The sequence below is a fragment of the Ochotona princeps genome, chromosome 1 (assembly GCF_030435755.1).
Source record: "Ochotona princeps isolate mOchPri1 chromosome 1, mOchPri1.hap1, whole genome shotgun sequence".
In the NCBI taxonomy this organism is placed as follows: domain Eukaryota; kingdom Metazoa; phylum Chordata; class Mammalia; order Lagomorpha; family Ochotonidae; genus Ochotona; species Ochotona princeps.
In genome coordinates, this window is record NC_080832.1 from 46,650,127 (window position 1) to 46,668,320 (window position 18,194).

Here is an 18,194-nt window from a genome sequence, read left to right on the forward strand (position 1 = left end):
CCTAACTCAACCCAACCGACTCCATTCTCTAGCCCTTACTCCAGTGGGTGCCACCACCTGTCTAGCCAGGCCCACACCCATTCCTGGTTCTCGTGCTCACCAGTGGGAGCTGCAGTCCATCAGAGACGTGCCCACAGTTTTCCTACTGGACCCTCCCTACCTCGGATCTTGCACTCTCCAGGTAGTTCAGGAACAGGCGTTCTTAGCTGCAACATTCTGTATCCATGTAACAGTGTCTGTGAAACCCCTCCCAACGATACCAATTACAGGACTGTGCTGTGCATGCCCGTTGTTTCATAAGCTGTGATTGTGATTTTACTGTGATCTAATGTACAGCTGAAAATCTTTTTCACAGATATTACTGGTGAAGAACGAATACTTTGTCAGGAATTAGACCCTCCAAAGAGACAGCTCTGCTAATCTTGCTTTGCACATAGCAGTTGGAATGAGCCAAGAAACATGAATGATTAATAACAAGAAACACACTGCCATTCTGCCTATGCTCATGTTCACTCTGCCCAGTAACAACTTGCTATCTTAAGCTTGTTAAAGTATCAAAAGAGAAAAGCTTAAAATAAAATAAGGAGCAGCTTAGAGATTTTCAGATTCTTCTATTTTCCGTGAGTCTAGGGAACTATGATGGTTATAGAAAGGAACAAAATAACTGGAGTAACTTTTGGGCATTACTGAAATAATTTTGTGACTGTATAGTTGTGAAACTTGGTTGATGAAATGTTTGCCCAATAGACAAGACAAAATCAGCTGGGTGAACCATGAACGCTTCTCTGCCTTTGAGGAAAGATTCTGTATCATCTGCTTGTACATGAAAGAATTTTCACTTCCTTGGGAAAATAAGTCTAATCTCATTCTTACATATTTTTTAACATTTTTATATAATCTTACTAAAATCAAGATAAACTGTGCCTATTTTATGTTTTTGACACTGCTGAAGAAAGAAACTACAGTGCTAATGAATATTTTTTAGCCAAACTGATTTATTTGCAAGAAATGGAGTTCATAACAGTAAAGAAGTTCACTGAATGGCTCCCATGGGGAAAATTCATGAATTTTTCTGTTAGAAATCAGATTTCATAATTATTCTCTGCACTGAGAATACATCTTTGGTTAGGACAGAATGAGTTCAGTGTTTGCTGATGTGGGATGCAGTCTGTTGTCAGTGGTCAGGAAAGATGTTACAGGTGTGGACTGTAACGGTCTGGCATGCCAAGGCTTTTCACTCATCCTATCTTGATGGTTCAAAACAAACATGGGAAACATAGCATTTGACTTTCATATATCCTACATAGCAATGCTTTTCTTCACAATAAAAATTCAGCATGAAAAATGAAATCGAATTTAATTTCTTTTTGACCTAACACTGGCTCTCAATAATCATTGCTTTGCCTTCAATTCCATTTCTCAGTAAGACACATCTTATCTTCTATTTTTGGTCTGAGGATTATACACCAGAGCCAAGAAGACTGAGATATATTTAGAATTTTGTTGTTACCATCTGCTCAGTTACTTAGGTTTTACTTCATCATCACCACCATCAGTATCATCACCAGCATTAATATCATTTTGCTCTGAATGTGACTTACATTTTTCAAAATATAGGGCCAGACATGATGACTCTGGCTAAATCCTTACCTTACAAGCTCTGGGATCCCATATGGGCGTTGGTTCTAGTTCTGGCTGCTCCACTTCCTGTACAGCTCGCTGCTTGTTGCCTGGGAAGGCAATAGAGGGTGGCCCAAGGCCTTGGGACCCTGCACCCGTGAGAGAGACTTGGAGGAAGTCCCTGGCTCCTGGCTTCAGATTAGCTCAGCTTTGGCTGTTATGGACACTTTGGGAGTAAACCACCAAATGGAAGATGTTGGTCTCTTCTTCTCTCTGTAAATCTGCCTTTCTAATAAAAATTCGAAAATATATTTTGCTTCCTTCGGCTCAATCTAATGGATCCTTGGCAGTTCTTCTAGTGTCAAACTAGTATCTGGTCCCATAAGAGGCTTATAAATGAATCCAAGATGAAAAGGATGAAGTATTTTAGGGAATTAGGCTGTATTGTAGCCAAAGAAAGAATTGGGTTTTGAGGAAAATAAAAGAGTATTCTGTTGAATGCCATTAAAATTCAGATCCGAAGGTTAGGATAAGATATTTGGGGTCTGCCTATTTAACAGCATAAGGCAGGGCAGATGAAATCTAAATGTATTTCCATTAAGAATAAATGTAAATCCAGTTACTGGCTTCTCAACAATAATAATTTAACCTCTCATTTAGCCTTTGGTATCAAATAACCTTCAAAAAGAAATATTTCCACTTTGTTCTGTAAGAGTAAAACTAACTGCTCTTACAATTAAGATATGTGATCTCTGGCCCATAGTGATAGCCTAGCAGCTAAAGTCCTCACCTTTCATGCACCAGGATCCCGTATGGGCCCCAGTTCTAATCCTGGCAGCCCTGCTTCCCATGTAGCTTCCTGCTTGTGGCCTGGGAAAGCAGTCCAGGATGACCCAAAACCTTCAGACCCTGTACCCACATGTGGGAGACCCGGACGAGGCTTCTGGCTCCTGGCTTTGGATCAGCACAGCTCCAGCCATTGTGGCTGCTTGGGGAGTGAATCATTGGATGGAAGATATCCTCTCTGTATATCTGATTTTGCAATAAAAACAAGTAAATCTTTTTTTTTTAAAATAAGTGATCTCAAATTTCCTTCTAGTAATAGGTAGTTTTTCAACGAAAAAGCAGTATCTTTATACCTGCTGCTTTTGTATCATTTTATCAATAATATATGCTTTGATAGCATCTGTTAAATAGCAGTTGATATATGATTGTCAATTAACAGCTAAATTCTAGAGGCATGGCAGTGAAAAGCATAAATGTGGATTAGACCTCATTGAGAATATTTTCCTGTATGAGGTTTATACTATATAAGCAAACAAAGAAATAGAGACAAGTAATCTGAAATTAAGGTGTCATCAGCACCATCTTCTCTCTTGCTAGCCTCTTTCTCACTTTTATATTTGCTGAAAATTTGTGGAAATCTTTGGTTTACATATACATGATTACTCAGTGACCATGTTCTTCTACATATTTTCACATTGTTTCTGGGCTTGCCTATACCCCAATTTTCCCCTTTTATGAGGCTACCTGCTGTGTTGGATTAAGGTCTATCTTAATAAACTCATTTTAGGGATTTAGGATTTCAGTGTATCCTTTCCAGGGGACACAGCAAATTTACAAGACTTACTGAGAGATTAGATTAGATTGTTTTGCTTGCATTAAACAGTGTCGTAAAGAGAAACTTTTCTAATAATGTATTAGCAGGCTGAGAACAGAATGAGTCACCCTGATGGAGGCACTGAACAAGAATGTTGTCTGGGAGAATAGTGAGTCAAAATCCTTGGTCAGATAAAAGGCTATAATTTATGCTGGACTAAGGAAAGATGGGAGAAGGGAAAGGCCAGGCCGGAGCTGCTTTGGACAGGGCCTTATTGCTAAAGATGTGAAATTTAAAAATTATTTTAAGTATTCTGGAAAGCTATTGGAAAACACAGATCTGATATTTTACAAAGATGGGTTTGGCTGTTATTTGGAGAACATATTGAAGTAGAACAAGTGTACAAACGGGGAGATTTGTTATGTCTGGATGCATACTCTGAAGTTCTTATGGGAATGATCATTTTTTCATTCATCATGATGCACAGGGCATTTGACTAGGTTATTGGTGATACCAATCACCTTCTTTTTTGAACGAACAGTAACAGTATACTTTAGTAGGTATGTACTGGAGTTTGATGCATTGTTTCTAGTTTGGAACTATTATAAATACAACTGTTGCAAACACTTGTATACAGAGTTTTATGTGAACATAATACATTTGTAATAATGTAATTATTGGCATGTGTATTTGTCACATATTTAGTTTTACTTTGCGAACTTCCAAAATGTTATTTAGAGTTATTATACTATTTCACATTCATACCAAGGGCGCATAAATGGGAAGGTAGAGTGTCTATTATAATTTCATTACTGTCTTTTTCTTGAGTGGTGTTATTGTTTTTAATCGTAACTATTTTGATAAGTGTTCAATGTTATCTAACGGTTTTAATTTTCCTTTACTAACGAAATCCAATTTATCAATTTTTGTGTCAGGCCTAACAATTATTTCTTTAGTCTTAAATCCTGAAGATTTCTCTTACATTTCTTTTATATTTTTCTGAAACTTTCTTAGTTGTACATTTTATATGCAAATTCATCATCCACGTTGGGTTAAATTTTGTGTGAGATCCCAGCATGTGGTTCAGGCAAAAGTCCTCCTTGTCTTGCAACTGCCGGAATCCTATATGGGCGCCGGCTGTGATCCTGGCCGCTCCACTTCCCATCCTTTGGCAGATATACAGAAAGAAGCAGAGACAGAAAGATCTTCTGTCCGCTGGTTCACTCCCCAAGCTACCACAATGGCCAGAGCTGAACTGATATGAAGCCAGGGGCCAGAGGCATGCTCCAGGTCTCTCAGTGTATCCCAAGGCCTTGGGCTGTCCTCGACTGTTTTCCCAAGCCACAAGCAGGGAGCTGGATGGTAAGTGGAGCTACTGGTATCAGAATCGGTGCCCATATGGGATACTGCCACATGAAAGGCAAGAATTTTAGCCACTAGGCTACCACACTGAGCTCAAAAATAAATAAATCTTAAAAAACATACATGTGAGACTTAGGTCAACATTCATTGTTTTTGGTCTGTAGTGTTTTACTTTCTTATCTCTGAATATCCTACACTGTTTGTTGTAAAGGCCGTCTTTCCTTTATTGAGTTTATTTCTATCATTTTTTTTTGTTGAGAATGATTCAGTTGAGTTTATTTTTGTTGATCTATTTCTGGATAATATATTTGATTCCATTCTGCATGTATATGTTTATTTTAGTATATTATGAAATATTTATTATTTTAGCTAGGTAATATGTTTAGTATTAGAGGGTCTGATTGCTTATGTTTTCTTGTTTTTATTAAAACACATGAACAGGATATAATATACAGTTTTATATATTTTTAAGATCACTGTACTTCCAAAATAGAGATTGATGGGAGGGGTTTAGGACTAAAGAGAAGTAATTACCATGTCAGAAATTGTTTAAAAAGTTGAGGAAAGAGCAAAAAAAAGCTTGGCATTAGGGTGATTGTGTGGTTTGTATGTGAGTTGAGTGTGTCCGCAAAGATTCATGTACTGAAATTTAATCCCAATTGTGAAGTAATGGGAAGATGAAAGCTGAACTGGTTTTGGGGTCTAGAGGTGGTGTGTTTTGAAGCTAACCAGGATTAGATGAAGTGATGATTGAAGCCCAGTGGCTTTAGAAGAAGAGAGGCCAGAAAAGACATGCTGATGAGTGCGCTGCTTGTCTCTTGGAATGTGATGCTTTATACCACTCAGGAATCTGCCTTCAATATGGCCGTCCACCAGATATGTCTTCTTGATCCAGTACAAAAATAAGAGTCTGAATAAAGTTTTGCTTATTAAGTTTTACAACCTCAGGTATTTAATTGTAGTACAGAAAAGCAATTCAGAATAATATAGGCAGTTGCAGCAACATAAGGTAGAAAGATAGCACAAGAAGAAAATAGATGTTAAACAATTTAAAATTGTAAAATCTACTTATTGACAATTTATAGGGGTACAGAAAAAGGAGAAGTTTAAGTTGCTTCCAATTTTCTAGCGTAGCATGATTATCTGGAGGAAGAAAATAAGTTATGGAGAAAGAGGGATAGAGAGAGAGAAAGAGAGAGAGGCATCCCACCTGCAGGTTCACTTCCCGAACAGCCACCACATCCAAGGTTGAACCAGGCTGAAGCCAGGAGCCAGAACTTCCTGCAGCTCTTCCAGGGCTGACGGGGTTGTAAGCACTGAAGCCCTCTTACAGTGATTTCCTAGATGTATTAACAGGGAGTAGAATCATAAGTGGAGCAACTTGAACTTAAACATGTGCTCATACAGGATGCTGTCATGGTGGACAGTGGCTTAACATACTATGTCACAACCCTATTCTCTGAAATCATCTTAACTAAGGTAGATGATACATAAAAAAATATAAGTTCTTGAGAGAATTTCATAAATGTCTGGTAGTGTGGAATCTGGAGTAGGGAGCCTATGGGGTATCCTGGAAGGATGTGTGCAGTAAATCATGACTATAGAGGTCAGAATCTCTGGCTCTACTGAAATTTATCAGCAATTAAAGTGATGGATACAGAGGAAGTAGTATGAGCAGAGGACGAAAATAATCCAGTTAAGAAGTCCAGCCAGAATACATAATTAGCATAAACTCTAAGGGCTGGTGTTTGCAGAGAAAAACAATTCTTCCAAATACTGAGGATTATTATATAATGGAGGAGACCTAGAGGGTGGATTGTGGCAGACTTAGAATGTTTATCCATTTTTGTCATACAGGAAAGTGGTCGAGTAAATAAGGCTGGGAAAGGAGTGATTTAACTTAGCAAAAGAGCAAGACATTGATGACCTCAGGTGAATCTGGCTTGTAGTCTATGCATAGAAAAAAAGAAAAGCTGGGAAAGGAAATACTGATTTCTTTGACAAGTAAGACTGATGAAAGAAGGGGAGAGATAGATTGGTGGCTGTAGCAAGATAAATTAGTTATGTATCCTATTTTTTCTTTTTTTTTTTTCTTCTTGCCCCTTTCGTGTACACACACACACACACACACACACAATTGAGAGACTTGAATGTGACTGTAGGCTTTTGAGGGAGGCACAGAGGAATAGACCAAAGTGATGTGATTAGAGCCCACAAGGGGGCGATGTTTAAATAAAGGCATGCAACTTCACCATCTTCTGTTACTGAAAGCATATCTACAGTGGTTAGTTGTTTTTTTTTTAATGTAAAGATTTATTTATTCTTATTGGAAAGTCAGATATACAGAGAGGAAGAGAGACAGAGAGGAAGATCTTCCGTCTGATGATTCACTCCTCAAGTGAGCTGCAACGGCAGGTGCGCGCCGATCTGAAGCCAGTAACTTCTTCCAGGTCTCCCACGCGGGTGCAGGGTCCCAAGGCATTGGGCCGTCCTCGACTGCTGTCCCAGGCCACAAGCAGGGAGCTGGATGGGAAGTGGAGCTACCGGGACCAGAACCGGCGCTCATATGGGATCCCGGGGCGTTCAAGGCGAGGACTTTAGCTGCTATGCCATGCCGTGGGGCCCTACAGTGGTTAGTTTTTAGCTTTGTGTGCAAAAAGCCTGCAGTATAATTCCATCTTAAACAGAAAATAACCTGACTTTCAAACTGCAAACAATGATGAAGGAAGATACGCCTTAAGAACACAAGTTCCTTTTATCTTTTTGCTTTTTTTCCATGTTAAGTTTACCATATGGTCCAAGACTTCTGTTTGAAGTCTAGTCGTTTCAACTGAGTTCTACACAGGAGGAAAGAGGAAAAACTGGAGTGAGTAAGAATAGGCCTCCCAGCTGAGTCAGCCTCCATTGTGGATTTTCCTCAAACCTCACCCAGTGACTTTTCTGCTAGTGTTTCATTGTCCAATCCTAGCCTTAAGGAGAGCTAGGGAACATAATCTTCAGCTTCTTGTGTTTTTGTAAAACTAAGCTTCTATCATAAGACAGAAAAACAGAATGGACATTGAGTAAACAAGTCAAAGTTTTGTCCTAGGAGGAAAGCACGTGTGTTTGTGGATATGGATCCTTTTTTTTATTTTTTATTCAAGAAAAGAAAATTGAATTAAAATTAAATAAGTCTGTGAATTTCAAGTACATCATCATTGGAGAAGAGACCCTGAGAAACATGGTAAGGCAATTTAGAATAATGTTAGAAGAAACTAAAGAGAATCACAGCTCACCAGACAGGTGGATACAAGAATGTTGAGCATGTTGAGGGTCTAGCAGGAGTGGGGATACTTATTGGTTCTGCTATAAAGCTGAATAGCTGTGGGATTTTCTGTATTGGTGTTCAACAAACCAGACAGAGGAGCAGGGCTAAATTCTTGCAGTGTTGTGTACATTGGGGTCAGAGATTGTGGGAGCTAGAAAACTTCCAGGAAGAGAGAAATTATTTTTGGCAGGAATGATAGAGGACTTGGAGGAGGTGTGGGATTTTTCTTCAGACTTTGAACTGTAGTCAGGAGTCTGCTAGGAGGGGAAAAACACTGAGCCAAAGAATGTAAAAGACAGAGATGTGGGAACAAATAAGATATACTGGAAGACCTAGCATGCCAATTTGCTGAATGTAAGTTAGTAACAGAGGGGGATGTTGAAAGAGGACGTCTGATAAAGATTAGATAAAGTACAAATTCTTTAGCCTTAAATTCCAAGCCACTATATCTTCCAGGCAATGAGGATCTGTTGAAGGCTATTCTGCAAGAGAGTGATTAAGAAGATTAATGCGGTGGTACTTTTCTGTATGGATGAGAAGGAGAGTACAAGCAGGAAAACTAGTTCAGGGAGCTCACAAAGGGACCATAATAGTCAAGAAAACTATAAGGGAAGAAAGGAAGAGATAGAGAGATACAGAGTCACTCCCATGTGCAGCTGACATTTTCAAACTGTAGAACTTTCACTCACAACCTGAAATAGTTGCCCAAGTGTTTAATCTCACTCCGTGCCAGGTTTTGGGGGTACACAAAGCAGGGATCTCTAATATGTGGTGACCAAGGGGAGACTTGTCCTGGAAAAAAATGGCAGTGGCATCATCAGCAGAGCAGGGAGAGGAGGACACACAGATGCATTGGGGCAGAGATCTCAGTTCTCAGGAGCTGCTGTTGGGCAAGCTGTGTCCCAGGAAACGTGCAGAAACTTAGACAAACTTTGAGTGTCATGCTAAAAGTTTAGATTTTATTCCAAACATATTGAAGGCTCCTAAAGGATTTTATATAGATCATATTAGATTTTTTATAGACAGTAAAAAATGAGGATTTGCAATCTCAGACAGGAGTCAGATGGAGTCCATGGTGTTACTTATAATTTAACTTCTTAATTTGTGTGAAGTTGAGCAAATTATGTAACCTCTTTAGCTTCTTTTTTAAAGTTTATTTTATTTTTATTTGAAGGGCAGAGAGAAGAAATAGAAACAAGAAGGGAGGGAGGAAGAGAATGGGTGTGTGTGTGTGTGTGTGTGAGAGAGAGAGAGAGAGAGAGAGAGAGAGAGAGAGAGAGAGAGAGAGAATCTTCCATCTGCTAGATAACGCCCCCAAAATAGCCACAACAGCTGGAGCTGGCTCAAGCCAAAGCCAGGAGCTGGATTTTCCTCCTGGTCTCCTATGTGGGTACAGGGCCCCAAGGACTTGAGCTATTTTTGGCTATTTTTCCAGGCCACAAGCAGGGAGCTGGATTGGAAGCTGGATTGGAAGCTGCTGAGGGCATGAATCACTGCCTATAAGGGATAACAATGACAAATGTGGAGGCTAAGCTTACTATACCCCAATCCTTTTTAAAACTAAAAACAAAACAAAGTAAAGCAAAAAATTACCTGCCTTTTTTCATAGGTATTATTTTATACTTTGAGTGATTTAAATAACATATCACTTTTAGCATTCTGGCATATGGAAAGCCCTCTAAAAACATACCGATAGCTACTCTTTCTAGTAGTCATATCACCTCATGACTACTTTTTAAAAAGCCATTTTAGGGTCTGGTGTGGTGGTGTAGCAAGCTAATCCCCCACTGGCAGCACCTTGCATCTCATATGGGCACCTGTTTATGTCCTAGTCACCCACTTCCAGATCTCTGCTTATGTCTTGGGAAAGTAGCTGAGGATGACTCAAGTCCTTGGGCCCCAGCACCCAACTAAGAGATTCAGATTCAGAGCTCCTAGCTCATGGCATTGGCTCCACTACAACTGGACAATGGCCATTTGAGGAATGAATCAGCAGAAGAAAGACCTCTCTTACTATCTCTCCTCTCTGTAAATGTGCCTTTCAAAGAAAAGTAAATAAATCTTTTTTTAAAAGCCACTTTACAAACCCTAAAAACACCACTCATTTTGGTATGAATGATGAGTCCTAGATGGGAATAACGTTGAGGTTGGGAGACCAGTTAGCAGACCTCTATAAAAAATGTAGGATATTGGGCCCAGCACGGTCGCCTAGCAGCTGAAGTCCTTGCTTTGCATGTGCCAGGATCCCATATGGGCCCTGGTTCTAATCTCGGCTGCTCCACTTCCCATCCAGCTCCCTGCTTGTGGCCTGGAAAAGCAATCAAGGATGGCCCAAGGCCTAGGGACCCTGCACCCACGTGGGAGACCCAGAAGAGGCTCCTAGCTTCAGATTGGCTCAGCTCCAGCCATTGTGGTCACTTGGGGAGTGAATCATGGGACAGAGGATCATCCTCTCTGTCTCTCCTCTCTATATATCTGACTTTCTAATAAAGAAATAAAATAAATCTTTAAAAAAAAAGGATATTTTATTTTCTTTGTAAAGCGCAGTTGTCAATCAAAAGGGGTTAAAAAATAGTTTGTGGAATGAATGAGAAGGAAGACTGAGCAGAATTTATTGATTGATTCGTCATGGAAACCTGTGAGCAAGGAGAAGATGACTGCAAGGCTTCAAGCGTGGGTGACTGAGAGTTCTGCTGCTAATGACCCCATGAAGCCCTTTGCTTCCCCACCCCCTGGTCCGGTCCATCAGGCCACTGCTGCCCTGACATCTTTGGATGGTTGGCCGCATTTTCAATTTCAATTGCCTTCTCAGTGCCTGCACTGTGCAGGCTTGCTGCTTTGTCTTTTTGTCAGAGTATCTTGTGACAACGATTGTGAAGCCTTCTTTGAATTTACAACCTTCAGAATTTTGAAATCTCAAATCCTCCTCACATTTGGGTTTGAACCCATGTCTGGTTGCTTGCAAATTTGCATCTTCTACTTGTAGATGTCTCAAAAAGATGTCAGCATCTGTGCCTCCACTTTGGAGCACTGGCAGAAGCCCAGACCTTTATAGTTAATATTGTATTAGGAACAACATATTCTTCATGATCTATCAATATTACATGGTTATGATTGTCTCTTGTGCCTAAAATATGGGATTATGTACACATTAATCTTCAGATTTTTTATTGCTGCCAAATTGTTACTTTTGCTGTGACTCCCACTGGAGAAGCTTGCATTGGGACAAGAGTTGATTCTACCCAGACAATCTGCCCACAAACTGTGTCTGCTTTCAACCAAAGGTAACAGTAGCTGGGGCTAAGACTATGATGCTCCGGCCTTCCTCCTTGCGCCTTTCCTGCTTCCTCTGCTCCCTCGCTCTTTCCCCTTCTGACTTTCTCTCCTTGAGTTTGGTTATTCTGGTTACTAAAAATGCCTTTTAGCTTGACAAAAACAAGGATTTTGAAATTGTCCTAACTAGGTTAGCTAGGTTGGGGTTATGTTATGTAGCTCCAAGGCATTTTGTTATAAAAATTGTAATCACATAAATTAGTATGGACTACAAATGTATCACACAGTTACTTTGCTTTTTATCCCCAGTAAAAAAATTATTCAAAAGCAGCCCATTTCACATATTTTGTGTATATAGTTTAAAGAACAAGGACCGACTGGCTTTGTAGCACAGTATATTAAGCTGCTGCTGGCAAGACCAGAATCACATTTGGGCTCTGGTTTTAGTTCCAGCTGCTTCCCTTCTGATCCAGCCCCTGCTAATGACCTTGGGAAAGCTTTTTAAGATTGCTGAGATGATTGGGCCCCTGTCATCCATGTGGGAAATTTAGAAGAAGTTGGTGGCTGCTGGCTTCAGCCTGGCCAATGCAGCCACTGAAGGAGTGAGCCAGCAGATGAAAGGCCTCTTCCTATCTCCTCTCTTTCTCTCTGTGTGTCTCCTCTCTCCCTGTCTCTCTCCTTTTACAACTTTGACTTTCACACAAATTAAAGAATTGATTTTTTAAAATGATGCTTCCCACTCTTCCCTCCCTGCTTCCTGCTCTCCCACCCTCCTACCTCCTTTTTATTTCTCTTAATTTTTACAGTGACATACTTTCCATTTATTTTATAATCACAAGCTTAATCCTCCATTAAACAAAGAATTCAACAAATAGAAAAAATATTGTTCGTCAGCTATAAAAGCAAGGGCTATAAACAATAATCGGATTTCAGAATGTCAATTCATTTACTTTATTTTTGTTTACTTTGTTTAGCTAGACCATCTAGCAAATCTTTAACTTGACTGATTTTGCTTTCTCTATATGGAGGTCCTCCAAGGCCTGGTGATACAAGGGCATAATCGTCTCTTGTTCTTTCTGAGTAGTAGTGTTTATGCACAGTATTAACATAGCTTCTTGTCATCTTGGTCTGTAGCAGTCATGACCGAAGGCAGATTTTGGTAGACATGAAAACCTTGTTTTACTTGAGGCTTCATGTCTCAACTAGCTAAACTTAGTAGCTTGTACATCTGACATCAGCCATGGTCAGTGACCGCCTATGGGTCAGGCTCAGCACCCACTGGGAGTATAGTTTATCTCTGACCAAAGGCCTTGGTCACCAACTACATACTCTAACCAGAGAGCAGCACAGCCACCATCAGAAAGCACAAGCTACCCAAGTGCAGGCATCCTTCCAAGACAGAAATTTAAAAATAATATACAAAGAACAAGTGACAAGTCATAAAGAATGATGCAGTGCTTTCTATGGTCCAAATGGCAGTGCATTCGTTTGTCCAGACTTGTGATCCAGGGCCAGACTTGTGAGACAGAGGTCCCAAATTAAGGGAAGGAGAGCAAAATCCCCCCTTTTCTGTCTGTTTGGCTGTCATTGTAGTTCATGCCAGAACTGCTACCAACAAATAGCGACTAGCACAGACCTGTGCAGTTTCTGCAGCAGCACCTAAAGACCCCTTCTACTCTTGTCTCAGTCAGTCACTGTGTGTACATATGAGAGAGAGAGAGAGAGAGAGGGAGGGAGAGAGAGAGAGAGAAACAGTACTTCGTGAATGGGAACTTAAATGTGGAAAAAGGCAGTGTTTCAGGTTCTCAGCATTTTCATCAGCTGTTTTCATAGTTTTTCAGAATGTTCTTTGAGACTACTAAAATCCATACCTAATGATGAAAAAAAGCAGGGACTCGGTGGTTCCTTCTCAGTTGCCCTGTGTCTGGCAACAAACACCTAAATAGTTGTATTTGTCCTTTGCATTTCCTGTAGTGGTGGCAAAGCAATCCTACTCACATTTGTGTGTGTAGTGGGTCGGGGAGCTGTGTATCCCTGCCCGGAATTTTGGTCTTGGGAACATTTGTGAGGCAGGTACCTGGGCTGGCTTGTTTATACAACATGAAATGAAATGAATACGGGTTTTGACAGCTAGTTTAACACTTTGGCTCCCCTTTAAGGGGGCTGTCTCTCTTGGGTGAGGGAAAAGGGAGGGGTGAAGAGGACGGGAATCCCATTTAGATCAGACAAAAAGAAACCAGGAAGTAAAGGGCAGTTGTTACAGTCTGCACATAGTTCAGCATGTTAAAGGCAATAGCTTGGGCTGCTTGGTTATTCATTAGCAAAAAGGAAAGAGCAATCCGGATCAAGACGGGTCAAACACCAGGCGCAGAAGCAGCAGACTCAAAGGCAAGCTGTGGCGGTTTTATCGGGCGTTTCTTTCTCCTGTTAACTTTCTCTTGGGACAAAAGGCAAGATGGCTCTTTTCTGTTCTGCAATGTTTTCCTAAACAAAGCCTTCTTACTTGTATTGATTTTTTGCTGAGGGATTCCTAAGCAGATAAGAAGCAAGGGCATCTTCCACAGAGCAATTTCCGGCTCCCACCACTTGGCTGTGGGGCAACAGCCACTGTCACAAAAATCAAGTGGTGGCTGGTGGCTCTCTAGGGAAAGCTTGCTGTAGACATATCTGCTGAACTCTGTTGGAAAGAACTTTGAATACCCTCAAAGTGTGGGAAGGTGGTGCTGATGAGGAAGAATAAAAAGTGGATCTACCTAGACTGAGAGGAGAGGGAGAAGATCCTCTCCCTTACACTCCACCTGGGCACAATGGGCAACATGGTTCTAAGACTCTGGGAATACTTGGAGCCCTGTCTCCCCTGCTTGTCCCGGGAAGCGGACAAGCCGGTGGTGATTGAGAATCCAGGAGCCTGTTTCTCCCCAGAAGTCCCTCAGCCACAAAAGAAGGAGCCCGAGAGAAGCCATGGCAAATACTATGTGGCCCTGTTTGATTACCAAGCTCGAACTGCAGAGGACCTCAGCTTCCGTGCCGGCGACAAGCTCCAAGTCTTGGACACTTCCCATGAGGGCTGGTGGTTGGCCAGACATTTGGAAAAACGGGCAGATGGCTTCGGCCAGCAGCTGCAGGGCTATATTCCTTCTAACTATGTGGCAGAGGACAGGAGCCTGCAGGCAGAGCCGTGAGTAATATAAACCCACACTTGGTTTCTCAACTCTGACTTTCCTTCTTGCCAATCCACATTCCCCTCAGTTACAAAGAACTAACTACTTAGAAAGTATGGGGAAGTATTGGTAAGAATCTACTAATTCAAGCACTACTCAGGATAAATGCATTGCAACTGGCAGGTAATTGTTGTTGAAATGTCTTTAGTTACAGCATTCATACCCACAGGTCCTGGGTGATTTAGTCAAAATAAACCAAATGTGTATGTACTACTCTACCTCATTTGACTGTAAGATAACTCATACTGTATCTCAGTTTCACAACACAATTGTGTTTCATTTCCAGATAAATTGTAAGATTTCCTTAAACCACACTCTTGAATCTAAAGTCCAACTTTGTATTTTTTTAACCTTTAAAGCATTCCAGGGTAGTAGGTCAACTTTACCCCTAGGCTTAATCCCCTTCATTCTGATAAGTGTACACATGACTGATGTAGAAAATCATTACTAGGCTGTGCTGATCTCTCAGTGTAGTCATTGCAAATATTTTTCGCTGATTCATAAATTTTGAGGTGTGTTCCCCAAACTGTTTTTTCCCCATATTGTGATTAGAAACTGGCCAGCTACAGACATTTAGTAAGTTTTAACAACTAAAATAATAATGAAATCATCACCCAAGAGAGGAGATAAAGACTTTATCTTGGTATTTTAAAAAAATATCTTGTGAATTATAGTAGAACAAAAGAGGAAGGGTTTATGTATTTACTTGCTTCATTCATCAAAACATTCTTTTCACCTTTGCTCTCTTTCCCCCTTGTGTCTTCTTGTCCTTCATTCCACCTCCCAGTAATGGGAATGTGAAGTGGAAAGGGAGAACGTCTATGACAGTATAAATTGAAATATGGGAAAAGTATAGTCTTTACAATGGATGATTTCTATCTGGAGAGTTGGGGAGCAGGTGGGAAATGTTATTGGCTCCAGCCTTGTTGAGGCCTGATCCCAGTGAAACATAAGAATGGGAAATGTCCCCCAGGAAATGGAGTCATTTTCTAGAATGTTCCATAATGGAGGAATCATTGGGAATTCACTCATGTTCTCATTTAATCCATTCAAATTCACAAAAATGTGAAAATATCTATTTCTCCTTTAGCATAAATTTAGGATTTGCAAATGAGAAAATCAGCTGTGTGCATATTTGTTTTTATGATGATTTATAAAACATTTATTCATTGAATGTTTTCATATGTACATTCATGTTTTTTCATTATTACATGATGTCTATGAAATAAACAGCATTATGTATGTTTTATAGTCAAGGTGACAGATATTAGAATCAATATTATTAACTTTCGATACCTTGAGTTCATAATCTACTGGTTTTAATTCTATTCTGCTTATGATATATATTTCTTCATTTGTAAGGTCTCTAAGATTGCCTAGGTTCCTGGCATTCCTGCTTACCTGCGAATGCAAACTCTCAAGTTTTATGTGCATGGGTTCAGCGATATCCATGTTAAATCAAAATTTAAATGCTGAAGAAAGCAGTGGGCTTAAATAAGACAAGCAGTCCAAAAACATGTTCACTTTGGGGATAAATACTTGACTGTAGTATACTTTCTAATTTAGAATTTCTTTGCTTGCAAACACAAGATAATGCAGCTAGAATATTGTAGTTATTTTTTGATTCACAGGGGCCATTTGCTGCCAACAACTCTTTTTTCCTCTGTATGTAACTCCTGAACTTTCTTTTCCGAGTTGGTTCTCAGTAATGTTTCCATCTGTCTCAGCCATTGTAGATGACTGAGGGAGCTTCCCCTGGGATCTTCATATCCAGTGGTGAAAACAGGGCCCACAACATGCAGCCAGCCAGCCTCCTGGTCGAGACAGCCTTCTGGTGTGCTTTGAAGTGTGCACCATGGACTTCAGCTGGGAACACAGCTGACTGTGGAAGCTTACTGCCATGATTCAGTTCGACTGCTTCTCTGTTGGTACAATAAATTAGTCTCCAGAATTCCACTCCCCTTAAAATAGGAATGATTTTAACTTACCGGTGTTCTGAGTGAGGGCATATGAACAGGTCACAGAGTGCCTTAATGCATGAGGAATTATACAAAACAATTTATTTTAGTTTCTTCCTTCCCCAAGTTTTCTAAAACATAGATTTTTCATTTCTTCCTGAATACCATGGGAGTTAATGTAACTTATACAATGAGCTCAGTAAACAGAATTGAGGAAAGATTATTGCTTATATCTATAGTTTTGAGGTGTGTAGGCACTGATAAAAGTAATTTTTTCCTAGTTAGACCAGTTAATGCAATTTATATTGGTATTCATCTGTTTATGCCTTTATTCTTGGCTTACATTATATGGAACATTGAAATTAATAATGTCAAAACAAATCACTTGTAGGTTTTAGTTTTCGGTTTGTTTGCTTTTTTTTTTAAGATTTATTTTAATTTTTTATTGGAAAGTCAGATTTACAGAGAGGAGGAGAGACAGAGAGGAAGACCTTCTGTCTGATGATTCACTCCCCAAGCGGCCACAATGACTGGAGCTGAACCAATCCCAAGCCAGAAGCCTGGAGCCTCTTCTGGGTCTCCCACGTGAGCCTAAGGCTTTGGGCCATCCTCTTCTGCTTTCCCAGGCCACAGCAGGGAGTTGGATGGGAAGTGGGGCTGCTGGGATTAGATCCAGTGCCCGTATGGGATCCTGGTGGTTACAAGGCATGGACTTTAGCTGCTAGGCCACTGTGCCTGGCCCCATTTGCTTTTTTAATGCTTGGGAGTAGTGATGTTAAAAAAAGGATCAGACTTTTGTAAAACAAACCAGTTTAATCAGTATCATTTCACATAGAAATGTTTTACTTTTCTTAGTTGGTTACGCTAAATGATTTATAGTAGGCTAATTCTTAAGGATTTGTCTTTATGAAAAGTCTTCACATTTATTTTCAACTTTATTGCTATATCCTTTTATAGATGAATTTTTCTTCCACATTTTCAATTTAGACTCTCTCAAAAACCTTGTAGTTCTGGTCTTATTATCCCAAATTCTCTTTTAAATATGTGTTATCCATACACATTCCCCACAAACTTTTTGAGGTGCCCTCATGTTTTATTTACAGTATTCTCAAGGTACAATTAAAGTTCACCCAGAAAATAATGGCATGGAAATTACATATGGATGTTGCAGCCAAGAACAATGGCTTTATGTTCTGTTTCTTATATAGTTTTTAAAAAGCAAGTGCTGTAAAACACTGTTGAAAAGCAAAATGATCAGTGGTAGTATAATTTAACTGCAACATTTTACTACAAATAATTTGTCTCCTGAACTGTTTGTGCCTCAGCTGCTGTCCATGCATTGGTATGTTAAATTTGACTTGGATCAGAGATGAGGTCAGTTCAGCCTCTTGGAAAGGAGATTGATTGCAGGGTAGTAGAGTGAATATAACCACATAAGCCAGCAACGGATGATTCGTGTTTGAAAGACTTGACTATATAGGCCAAAAAACGTTATTTTTTAAGAATTCATTGTTAAGTCTCTTCATTTCCATTGTTCTTTCCTTCTTTCCTCTGTCCCTTCCTGATTTGAAAGGTACACAGAGAAAGACACTGTCAGAGATAGAGACAGATACAAATATAGAGGTAGGCAGAAATAGAATCTTCCATGTCTTGGTTCAGTCCTCAGATGTTCACCAACAGCCTTGACTGGGCCAGGCCAAAACTGGGGGCCAGGACTGTAGTTTGAGTCTCCCACCTGGGTGGCAGAGACCCAAGTACTTGAGCAATTACCTGTTGACTCCCAGGGCACACATTATCAGAAAACTGAAGTTAGAAGTGTTGCTGGGACTTAAACCCAGTGGCATTCTAATCAC

General features: G+C 40.1%; 1 protein-coding gene across 2 annotated transcripts in view; it reads left to right on the plus strand.

The window, feature by feature from the left end:
* The first annotated feature begins 13,382 nt into the window (after positions 1 to 13,382).
* The window catches only part of FRK (fyn related Src family tyrosine kinase), a 101,670-nt gene continuing 96,858 nt past the window's right edge, over positions 13,383 to 18,194 (plus strand). For both annotated transcript variants that reach the window (XM_058671315.1, XM_004580308.2), the window contains exon 1: positions 13,383 to 14,340. In XM_058671315.1, coding sequence (XP_058527298.1) covers positions 13,970 to 14,340 — 371 coding nt within the window. In that variant the 5' untranslated portion in view covers positions 13,383 to 13,969. The remainder of the gene's footprint in view (positions 14,341 to 18,194) is intronic.